The sequence below is a fragment of the Nicotiana attenuata genome, chromosome 10 (assembly GCF_001879085.1).
Source record: "Nicotiana attenuata strain UT chromosome 10, NIATTr2, whole genome shotgun sequence".
Taxonomy (NCBI): Eukaryota; Viridiplantae; Streptophyta; class Magnoliopsida; order Solanales; family Solanaceae; genus Nicotiana; species Nicotiana attenuata.
In genome coordinates, this window is record NC_031998.1 from 43,169,328 (window position 1) to 43,182,189 (window position 12,862).

General features: G+C 37.8%; 1 protein-coding gene across 1 annotated transcript; it reads left to right on the top strand.

The window, feature by feature from the left end:
- Nucleotides 2,519-4,466, top strand: LOC109233928 (peroxidase 2-like). The gene is made up of 3 exons (XM_019399775.1): nucleotides 2,519-2,790; nucleotides 2,986-3,180; nucleotides 3,818-4,466. Exons 1-3 carry the CDS (start codon nucleotides 2,578-2,580, stop codon nucleotides 4,367-4,369), a joined length of 960 nt encoding a protein of 319 aa, XP_019255320.1. The 5' UTR covers nucleotides 2,519-2,577; the 3' UTR covers nucleotides 4,370-4,466.

Consider the following 12,862-nt stretch of genomic DNA (forward strand, 5'->3'; position numbering starts at 1 on the left):
TTGCTGCAGTATTTGATAAAAAAGTGCTGATAAGCTCTTTTTCTACCTTAGAACTGTTTACACTAATAAGGGCGTAATTTCTTCAAAATTTTAGATTTCAGATCGATTCAAATACAAAATATTCTATTTTTCATTTTTTTAAAATACAACTGTGCTTAGATAAGATAATTTTTATGATAAATATAATTTATTTTATGATAAGCATATAATCATAAGTTATAATAACTTATAAATTGACAAAAGTTTCTCTGTAAAAAATAAACCTAAATAGGACAAATTATTTGAAGAGAAACAAACATTGTCTTCATCACCACAACACTTAGAAAGCAATACACCAAAAATTTGATATGTCCTTATTTATTACATACAGTTCAAAGATTAATATACAATCACATAGATATAAGTATGCAAAGGAATAGAGAATTTGCTTATCTTTAGTCAATGAGAATTGCAGACTTGAAGAGGTTGGGGGGAGGGAGGGTTATGTTGAATACTTGAGGCAGTGAGTATCGATGTAGGAGTTTTGTTCTAAAAAAGAAATATTTTAAAGATAAAATAGTAAAAATCTTGGTCAAACTTAAAGTGCTTCTAAGCTAAAAATTCATAAGCTGGGGGTGACCAGCTTATGACTTTTGGCTTATTTTTGACTTATAAGCACTTGGCTTATAAGCACTTTTAACTTTACCAAACACGTAGATAAGCCGAAAAGTGCTTATAAGCTAGTTTGACCAGCTTATAAGCTTAGCCAAACACCCTCTATGTCCATCCAGGTGATCAATGAATAAAATCCATGTAATAACGATAGCTAATTTAAAATCCTAAAAGTGAGACATAAAGCGTTCAAAACGTAGTTGTTGATCTACTGATCACGCTTCTTCTTCATTAATCATATACTTAGTTAAAGGACTTTCGGTGACACACGGTATGCCAAGGGACCATATGATAAATCTTGAATTAACTTATCATACATAATACATTATAAATAGTGAGTGAAGGAGAGTTTTGGAGCAACCGTAAAGTTATTTTTGTATGATATAAGTTACAGGTTCGAGTAGTAGAAGTAACCTATATTCGAGTAGTAGAAGTAACCTATATTCGAGTAGTAGAAGTAACCTATAATACTTGCATTAGGGCAGACTGTCTACATCGCACTCTTGGAGTACGGTCCTTCCTAGATCCTACATGAACGCAAAATATTTTATGCACCGGACTGTCCTCCTGCATTATTAGCAGTGAATGAGCCAATAAATTAGGACAGTGGCAACTCTTGATTAAGAGTTGGGTGGTCTATATTGGTCATATCTACAAGAAGGCTAATTCCGTACTCGATGATTTAGTCAATTTAGACTTTAGTCATGAGTGCCATTTTCAATGATATGCACTTATAATTTCTAACATTTCTTCGCGTGTTGCGGAAGATGTTGTTGGAGTTTTCTTCTCTCACTTGATTTTTAGCTGGTTTTTATCGTGTTTTTTTCTCTTTAGAAAGGAAAAAAAATAGAAATGTGGCAAATATTCACTCTATTACTTAAGGAACTAATTAGGACCTTCACCATCAGTCTTAACCAATCGCTAACCCTTAACCAATCGCTAATCCTCCTTAAAATTATTTTATTTGCGTGTTTTTAGCGTTAACATTTTAGCATAAATACGTGTTTTCTCTATATATAGTCCACGTTTAGTTGTTCTTTTTCTGTATATATTTTTACAAATTATTACTCATTTTTTTTGGTAGTCAATTTGAAGTTGTTAGTTACAATATTATCCATATTACTCACTCCCTCATATAATATCGTTCGAATGAAACCACTTGTAAAGTAAACCTTTTGATCATGTCGTTGGGAAAAATGGTTATATCATTTTTTCGATTTTTGATTTTTAATTCTTAATTTTTGATTTTTAATTCTTAGTCGGCTATATCTTAATCATCAGTTCCATCATTACAGTATCAACAAGTAATAAAGCATTTAAAATAAAAGTCAGGAGAGGGGTAAATTTTGTTTTTTCTTCTAAAATAATCCCGATTACTACCAATGTTGATAACAAAGTCTCAACTAATACACACACACTTTCTCTCAAGACCAAACCTAAATAGTACCCCCGTTATCCCCACTTTATGTGACACGTTTAGAGTACGAAGGTCAAAATATTTAATTTCAGTGTGAATTTGGATATAAATTTTTAAATTTTTGAAATAAAATTCATATATTTAAAAGATATATTAAAAAGATTACTATAAATCACAATATCTAACAACTCAAAATACTTAAAAGACATAAAAAAATTTACGATCAACGAAAACTCTATTTACTCTCCAAATAATAAAAAGTGTTATAAAGAGGAGGTTACAATATTTTGTGAATTACCAAGCCTAAAGATTTCGAGCATGGATTGATTCTGAGGTCCTGTGCTTATTATATAGTGAGAGTTGCTAAACCTAGAACAATTGTCGTGTTGCCATAGTAAAAGATTCTTCTACCTATAAATACATTCACATTTTAGTCTCTTCGTCGCACAAAAGCATTAGCAGCTAGCACACATAGAAGTGTAGTAACTTTATAAACTATAGCAATAGAAATGGCTACGAATTGCTTCCTTTTTATTCATGTTTTAGTCATGTTTTCTCTAACAAGCATGGCATTTTCGAATTATCTTTCACCTTATTTCTACGATTATGTTTGTCCCGAAGCTTTGCCAACCATAAAACGGGTTGTAGAGGATGCAGTCAGGGAAGAGAGGCGAATGGGCGCCTCTCTGCTACGTCTACATTTTCATGATTGTTTCGTTCAAGTGAGATCCTTTCTCTCTTTTCATGCGTCAATTCATCCAATTTTATACTAAAGGATCCTTTCGTCTCATTTTATGTGATATTTTTTGCTTCTCGAGAGTCAATTTGACTAGATTTTGAAGCTAAATTAGATTAGATCAACTCAGTATTTTAAAATTAGAATTGAGATATGTTACTAATGTTTCTTGCAAATGAAGGGCTGTGATGCTTCGATTCTTCTCGACCAAACGGAGACTATTGACAGTGAAAAGACTGCTAGACCTAATAATAATTCCATTAGAGGATTTGAAGTGATTGACAAAATCAAGTCGGAGGTTGATAAAGCTTGCGGACATCCTATTGTATCTTGTGCAGACATTGTTGCAGTTGCAGCTCGTGACTCTGTAGTTGCAGTATGTATCACTCCCTCCTGTTCTATAACAGCTCTAGTTCACTTTTCCCTCGTCAAGTTTTTTTCCTTTACTATGATATTCCATGGTTAATGTAAAGACTTAAATACTATACTAGTTCAAGTTAATTATACTCCTAGTATTACGTCCCAATTTATGTGGTACCATTTGATTTACGAGAGTCAACCTTCTTAATTTTGACTCTGAATTTGAACATAGAGAAGGGGAGCCTTGGAGCAATAGTAAAAGTTGTCTTCATGTGACCTAGGAGTATATGTCACGTGTTCAGTCGTGAAATCAGCCATTGATGATTGCATCAGGGTAGACTGCTTATATCGCACCCCTTGGGGTGCGGCCTTTCCCCAGACGCTACGTGAACAGTGAGATGCTTCGTGCACCGGGCTGTCCTTTTTTAATTTGGACATAGATATCAGAAACTATGTAAAATGGATTAGATGTCACAATATTTAACAATTTGAAAATTTAAAAGACATGATGCCACACAAATTGGACGGAGGGTGTACTATAATTGTCAACAAGTAATAAAACCTAATTCTGATAGGTAAAAGCTTAGTAGTATGCTCTACTAATGAAACCTTAACAGCTAAATTAGCTACTCTTTTAATTTCATGATCAACAGTTAGGTGGACCATCATGGGAAGTGCAACTGGGAAGAAGGGACTCTACTACAGCAAATAGAAACATGGCCAACAACGACATCCCACCTCCATTCTTGGACTTACCTGCACTTATTAACAACTTCAAGAACCAAGGCTTGGATGAAAAAGATCTTGTCGCGCTCTCTGGTGGCCATACACTAGGGTTTGCGCAATGTTTCACCTTCAGAGATCGCATCTATAACGAGACTAACAACATTGACTCAACCTTTGCAAGTCAGCGCCAAGTCGATAGTCCACGTAGTGGAGGTGATTCCAACCTTGCTCCTCTTGATCCAACACCACTTCTTTTTGACTCGGAATATTTTAGTAACTTGTTGTGTAAGAAAGGGCTTTTGCACTCTGATCAAGCACTGTTTAGTGGTGGACAAACTGATAATCTTGTTCAAATATATAGTACCAACCTTGGGACTTTCGCTAAAGATTTCGTCGAGTCTATAATTAAGATGGGAAATATCAAGTCATTGACCGGGGATCAAGGTCAAATTCGTGTAAACTGCAGGAAGGTGAACTAAGAGGTAGTAGTGCTTAATGATGATGGTGAATAATGTGTTTCAAGAATTTGATTGTTTTCAAGTGTAATCGTGATCTTTAATTACTCATTTTTGAGGAGCCTCTCTTCCATATAATAAGTTAATTGTGAATGTTGAGACTTTGTAGAGTTGTGTGGTAATTTGTTAATTAGAGAGAGATTGTATTTACTTTAAAGGATGACTCCTAATCACACTTAAACTCTAGGATGGAAGTTTATTGAAAACAGAATTCTATTGGGTTAGAAGTCTTATGTACTCTGGAATGTATTGTATATATACATGTTGTAAATCATTGTTTTGGTTATAGAATATCAGAGGCTTTCATGGTATCGAAGCCCTAAGAGGTTTAATCAACCCAAGCCCCTTTTCTTTTTCATAGCGTAAGGAAGCATCTTCCTTCCTTATCATCATTCCAACAACTTCTTTTGTCCAGTTCATCTGATCATGGGAGATGATACAACACCACCAGCCTCACCATCGCGCACTCAAGTTTCCATACCAGTTTCCATGCCCTCTCCAAACCTTGTCCACCAATTTCCAATGAAGTTAACTTCATCTAATTTCTTATTGTGGAAGACACAGTTTATGCCAATGGTGTGTGGATGTGGCCTTAACCATCATATTGATGGTAGTGAGCCGACTCCCACAAAATTTCTTGCGGACAATCAGTTAAACCCAGAGTATAAAGCATGGGTACGAGAGGATCAACTTGTGCTCAGTTGGATAGTCGCATCTGTCTCAGAGAGCATCTTGCCGCAACTAGTTGGAGCATCAACTGCTCGTGAAGCATGGGAGAAGCTTTTTGATGCATATGCTTCAGGATCCAAACCTTTGATTCGTGAACTGAAGATGCAGTTACATACTTTGCATCGTGAGAATGCAAGTACTGAGTCATATGTTCAAAATGCGAAGGGAATTGCTGATAAACTAGCTGCACTGCAGCATCCAGTTCCTAATGATGACTTAGTCGAATTTGTTCTTGCTGGGTTGGGTCATATTTACCGTCCATTTACTAGGTCGCTTGAATCACGGCAAGAGGATATTACCTTTGATGGTCTGTATGGTCTTCTTCTTAATGAAGAACGATAATTAAAAAGAGATGAAACAATTAATGTTATTGCACCTACGACTTAGTTTACTCACACCTCAATCTCATCTAATCGAGGACGTGGTAGAGGCCGTGGGATTCATGGTCGTGGACGCTTCTCAAGCCATGGATCTGCACTGACAAACTCAACTCGGAACTTTCAGACTTCTAACCAGACTACAAAACCAACACAATATAACTCATATTTCTCTGGAATTATTTGTCATAATTGTGAAGGAAAAGGACATCTTACGCGCGTCTGTCCATCACCTCGGGCTAACAATGGCAACATGGTATCTAACCGACCTATTTCTAACCTTGCTACTTCTCCAAACCCTCATACTACACAAAATTGGTTGATGGATAGTGGCACCACACATCATCTCACTGCAGATCTTAATAATCTAGGTATTCACTCTGAGTACCAAGGTCCTGAAGAAGTAACATTAGGTAATGGTTCTAAGTTACCGATCTCTCAAGTTGGTAAAAGTTCTATATTACATGTTCTTACTACCACACAAAAATTGTTATCTATTAGCTCCTTTGCTAAATCTAACCAAGCGTCTATTGAATTCTTTCCTAACTATTTTTTGATTAAGGACTTGGCAACGAGGGACATCCGCCACAAAGGGCCGACTGAAGGAGGCCTGTATTCTCTTCCTCTGCAAAAACTAGATTCACCAGCTTCCTATGCGGCGTCATTAGGAGTTTGGCATGCTCGTCTGGCTCGTACATCCTATCCCACCGTTCGTCATACATTGTCGTCTAGTGCCCTTAATTGTTCATTAAATAAAAATCCTAATTTATGTTCTACATGTGTTGTTAGTAAGAGTCACAAACTTCCATCTAGTGAGTCTAGTTTTCAAGCCTCCGGGCCATTAGATTTAGTTTGCTTAGATATTTGGGGCCCTGACCACTTATTTTAGGGACAATGGAATTGTCCAACGTTCTTCTTGTCCATATACCTGAACAAAATGGATATGCTGAAAGAAAATGCAGGCACATAATTGAGCTGGTCGTGCTCTTCTCCACAATGCCAATGTTCTTTCTAACAAGTTGTGGACTAAGGCATTTGAGACTGTTGTGTATACTATAAATAGATTACCCACTCGTAGATTGAATAATCTGTGCCCCTTTCGTGTGTTATTTTATACTAATCCAGATTACTCTGTCTTACGTGTTTTTGGTTGCTTATGCTTTTCATGGCTTCGGCCTTACACAAAGGACAAGCTCTCTCCACGATCTAAGCCTTGTGTATTTTTGGGATATAGTAAGCTGCACAAGGGGTACAAATGCTTTGATATAGCCTCATCAAATATTTTTGTTTCCCGTCATATAATTTTTGATGAGTCTAACTTTCCATTTGCTTCACAGGATGTTGTGGTGCATACTTCATCAACCAATGGAACTCGAACCCCATTAGTTGTCAATGTACCACTTCACAAGCCCATACCACCTTGACCAGCTTCACCTTCGGAGCAATAATCTAACACCTTGACTGGTCATTCTTCACCAACCTCATCTACATGCCCAACACCTTTGCCTGATGTTACTGCTCCAGATGGACACTCTACATTGGCTGTTCGTTCCTCTCCTGTTGGTATCCTTTTGTGTGTTGATTCTCCACAGGATATTCCTCTTGATATGCTGCCTTGTCATCATGGTGCCTCATCTTCCGTAGTTAAACCTGTACACCATATGGTTACTCGAGCAAAAACAGGCTCGTTGAAACCTAAACAACCTTTTTCCTTAATGGCAACTACTTTACCTTCCACTAAGCCGTCTTGCTACTCACATGCTGCTAAAGATTCAAATTGGCGTAGAGCCTTGACTGATGAATATAATGCATTGATGCAAAATGGGACTTGGCAGCTTGTCCTACCTTCTCTTTCACAAAATGTCATTGGATGTCGTTGGGTCTATAAAACAAAGTTGAAGGTCGATGGTTCACTCGATCGCTACAAAGCGAGGCTTGTTGCTAAAGGCTATCATCAACGTCATGGAGTTGATTATATTGATACATTCAGGCCAGTTGTTAAGCCTGCAACTATCCGATTGCTTCTTTCCCTAGCTGTGGCTTATCGTTGGTATGCTACTCAGTTGGATATCTCAAATGCTTTTCTTCATGGTCATCTAGAAGAGGTGGTTTACATGTCCCAACCTCCGGACTTTGTTGATCCGACACGACCAGACCATGTTTGCCTGTTAAAGCGCTCTCTTTATGGCCTAAAACAGGATCTTAGAATGTGGAATCGATGTCTAACTGATGCCTTGACTTCCTTTGGTTTCTTAGGTTCCAAAACTGATAGCTCTCTGTATTATAAGTCTACTGCTGGACAAAAGATTTTCTGCCTCATCTATGTGGATGATATCCTAGTCTTGGGATCTAATCCTACTCTTGCTAAGACACTAGTTGCTCAATTACATGATCTTTTTGCAGTGAAAGACTTGGGCAGACCTTCATATTTCTTGGGAATTGAGGCACACTGGGTGAAGGATGGTCTTTATTTGTCTCAAGGTAAATATGTTGCTGACCTTCTCAAACGAGCTCAAATGGACTCCAGCAGTAGCTTGTCTACACCAGCTTCCGCTACAAACAAACTCTCAACTACAGGTGGTGCTCAGTTTCTTGATGTTACATTATACCGCAGTGTTGTTGGGGCACCACTGTATCTAACCTTTACGCGTCCGCACATAGCTTAAGCGGTGAACAATGTGTCTCAGTTCATGCATAATCCTTTGGACTCACATTGGGTTACTGTTAAACGCATTCTACAGTATATTAAGGCGACACCATCATATGGTTTATTTTTTGTTTCACAGTCCTCGTCCTTACTACACGGTTATTCAACTCAGACTGGGGAGGTGATGTTACTGATCGGAAGTAGACTACTGGATTTGCTTTGTTCTTAGGCTCTCACCTTGTTTCATGGGCTTCACGTAAACAAAAAGTTGTTTCTAGGTCGAGTACAGAGGCCGAGTACTATCGAACCGTTTTCTTTATAGGTTGTTTGATATGCTTCGGACTGCTCGAGAAAATAATGTGAGGCCAACTTGGATTCTTGATGATATATGGGTTAAACTTCTTGAATATTGGAAATCTCCAAAATTTGAGAAGAAGAGCCCCCAGGGAAGGGCAGCCCGTATGTCCGACAAGGGTGGCTCTGTGCACACGGAGGGTTCAATTAGTAAGGAGGCTCATCAAAGAAGATTGGTAATGTATTTATTATATTTTTCTTGATTTATAACTGCTTTAGTTATCATTTTTTAACATATTTTATTTTGGAGGAAAAGGCTAAAGGAAGACCAGTTACTCATGGTGAGTTGTTTGAGGAAACCCACATGAAGAAGTTGAAGGATGGAACAAAAACAACTTGGGTCGAGACGCGCGCTAAGACAACCCATGTAAGATTAACAATATTATTCACATATATTTGTTAACATAGTAAACAAAAGAATTATAAAAACCAGGCAGAAAGTTCTGTCACACTTAGAGGCTATGTGTGATATGCGTGTATTGCGTATTTTACCATATTTGTGTTGCACCTGTGGTATTAATGTCGCTGTCATTGTTCAGCACAAAATACTCGTGAATGTGGATTATTCATTGTATTCACTTATCTTAAAAATAATTATGACTTATGTAACATAGTGGCTAAACTAGGCAGTCCAAATTTACAAGGGACGTTCTATAGGTTGTTGGTTCTTAAACTATTTCTTTTGCTTTTGTAATATGCCTTGCTATCAGCTAGTATCATGCATTTTAAGGGCCTAAGTTGATACTTTTGAGTTTCTCAAATCGTAATTCTTACTTCCCAATGAGTCCAGAAATTCAATATTTGCATTTTGTTCATCAGTAAATGATTTATGTGCTATGCACCTGTTCTTTTTGAGTCTTGGTTCTGCAATTACATGTACTTAGTAACTTAGAGAAAGGGATCTGTTATTAATAAAAGCACTAGGCTTCATATCATGATTGTGACTCTGAGTGGTGATGAAAAAGCTTCTACACAGAGTAAAATAACTAGTATCATCAAAATGGACGGGTGTGGCTCTTGTTACTGTGGCTCTGTGCAGAACTGGGTAGATCCGACTGAGAGACCCAGATATTCCCTTAACATCTTTGTTCTTACTAGCAAAGAGAAATTTTGCATTCCTTAAAACTTGCCTTCTCCTTAAGGTTCTCGCAACAGAAAACCAATACCTTACCTTAGTAGGCACTATCTGTTACAGTGAAATCAGATCAAAATGTGATGTATCAACAAAAAAAGTTAGATCAAAGAGAATTGTTAAAATGCCATATTCAAGCCTAGTAACGAGAAAATGTATTGCAAAATTGTGGTTATATGTGCTTCAAACTGATAAAACTTAACCCCTACCTTATATTATTTTTGGCAAAGTTTGATGGCCATGAAGTCTAGATACTTAGCTTCAGTTGGCCAATACCTATTACTGGTCAATTAATATTATTATCAATTTTGGACTTTGTATGAAGTTTGCTTGACGGTGTTGCTAGTATATCATAATTGGGTTTCTGTTCGCTTATTGATCTCAGATATGATGATTCTTATGGTTTATAGATTCTGTATAGTGTGTTCTGCCTATCATGGTTAAAGAGCTCAGAGCAAGAAAGGCTACTTTGTCCTAGCAGCTGCAAACAAATAACTGCCTTAGGGCGGTTTGATATTGTTGTTAATACTTACTGTCATCCTTTCTTTAGTCGGGGGTCTATCGAAAACAGTCTTTCTGCTTTCCGGGCCCTAAGGCTGCGTACATCTTACCCTCCCCAGAACCCATGTTGGCCCAAGAAAAGGTTAGTTTTGAAGACTGATAAAGGAACTCAGACATGAACCAGGTCCATCCCAGTAAAGCACAAATATGGATAAACTTAAGCGTGTGAGATGTACGAGAAGGAGATAAACCTAACTTGATAGAAGTGATATCTCCTGATCCTGATTGAAAAGGATGCATATTGGATAAGGAGGAGGACTCCTTAATCAAATAGAACACGGGTTAAGAAAGGAAGGAGTTAGAGGTTGAGATCAACTAGAACTCTTCCACCTAGGAAGAGTAGCATCAGAATTCTAGTCAATCTCTATTTGCTAACTCTATAAATATCAGTGTTGTTCTCTTTTACAGGTAACGCACATAAGCAGAAGTTAAACGTGAATTAAAAGTGAAATAGCAAGGCAATTTTGCAAGTAGTTCGTGTGTGATTCAAGCGTACAAACCTGAAGCTACTTGAACCAGATAGAAGAAACAGTTCCAAGTGTCTATCTTTTATTCTAGTTCAATTGTAGTAGGTGATTTCATATTGTACCTTTCAGCTTCATCTAGACGCAATTGTATTAGGTACTCAGAGTTTTCAAGTTAGAGTTAACTTGATGTTGTCGCAACAGTTGAGGCTATGTGCTACAAAGGGATTAGAGTTAGTCCTAGGTTTACAAAAGAGTTATTGTAAATGCTGTTTTTGGCACAGTAATTTTAGTGGAGAGTTTGGAAAAATCTTACTGGAAAGTAGGTCGTGGTTTTTTCACCTTTTGAGCCAGGTGTTTTCCACGTAAAATACTTGTGTTCTTTACTTTCCGTATTTACTATCTCTGCAATAGTAGGTTAAGGAACACTTAGAAGAACCAAGTCCTTCCATAAACAGCCTAAGTGAAAAATTGGTCACCACAATCACCCCCCCTCTTGTGTGGTATTGAAGTATAAAACATCAATTGGTATCAGAGCGGGTTATCCTTGAAGAGGCTAACACTTTAGGAACAGATCAAGGTGAGTGCACCACCTGGGAACTAGGAAGGGCAATCCACTGTAAGGCCTCCACTCTTTAATGGCCAATACTACTCCTGGTGGAAAAACAGGATGAGAGATCACATCATTTGATAGGATTATGAGCTATGGGACATTGTCACTGATGGTCCCCTGGCTACTCTAAAAAAGAATGCTGAAGGAGTAGATGTGCCAAAAACAAGAGCTGACTGCATTGCTGAGGACTTGAGGAAGTGGGAAAAGAATGCTAAGGCCAAGAAATGCCTTGTGTATGGACTAGGTCCAGACGAGTACAGTAGAGTTCAAAGCTGTACCACTGCCAAGGAAATTTGGGACACTTTGCAAGTGGCTCACGAAGGAACTCCTCAAGTGAAGAGATCAAGAGCAACACTGCTGTATTCTCAGTATGATAATTTCACCATGAAGGAAGGAGAAACCATCCAAGAGATGAATACAGGGTTCACAACGCTTACAAATGAACTTATCTCTATTGGAAGGATTATCCTTGAAGAAGATAAGGTTAAGAAAATTTTGACAAGGGTTTTGCCAGTCACTTAGGAAAGCAAAATCACTGCTATTCAGGAATCAAAGAACATTGCCACTCTCATGTTGGACGAGCTAATTGGAAATCTCATGCCTATGAACTTAGAAGGCGAACCATGAAGATGGATGCACCCAAGAAGGAAAGAAGCCTGGCTCTCAGAATCACTGAAGGTGCAGATCTAGAGGAGGATGAGATGGCTATGATCACAAGGGATTTCAAGAAGTATCTAATGAGAGGAAAGGGTTCTTCAAGAGGTGCAACCTACAACAAACCAAGGGTTCCTGATAAACAGACCAACGAGGGATGCTACAAATGTGGCAAGACTGATCACATCATCAAAAACTGTCTCAGTGGTAAATTGAATGGAAGAAGGAAAGGGCTGAACGAAGAAACATGAAGAAGGAACAGGTTCATCCGAAGAAGAACAAAGGATCAACGAAGGCTATGTTTGCTTCCTGGGAGAAAGCTCAGATGAAGATTCAGAAGATGAAGATGGAGATGAACACGCACTTATGTCCATTGGAGAATCTGATGAGGAATTAGAGGTATGTGTGATTCTTCTCAAAGACAAGATTAAGTTTTTGTCTAAAGAAAGTCTATCTGAGTTACTTCTAGATTTTATTAATAAACCTGAGGTAATAAACAATGAAAAGGAACAGCTGTCTAAGGAATGTGTAATCTTGAAAGCTAAGTGCAAAAATCTAGAACTCAAGGCTAGTGAAAGCGAGAGTAAAAATGCTGAGTTGAAGAACCAGGTTCTTGAACTTGACACCACTGTGCTAGAGCTTAGATCTGAAAATTTAAAACTGAAATTAGGAACAGGTAAGAAGAAAGCTGATCACTCACATCTCACCTTAGAAGAAATCTAGAAAAAATAAAAGATGAGTGTACAAAAGAGATGAGCAGATAAGAGTCCTAAAAGAAGATCTAAGCAAGGTTAAGCATGAGCTAGACAGAACATGTAAATGGAATAAGTCTTCCGATGCACTTTCATGGCTACAAGAACATCATAGTAGCAATAAGAGAGGACTTGGCTACGGGACCCCTGTACCTAAGTGGGATCCCAAAAGCA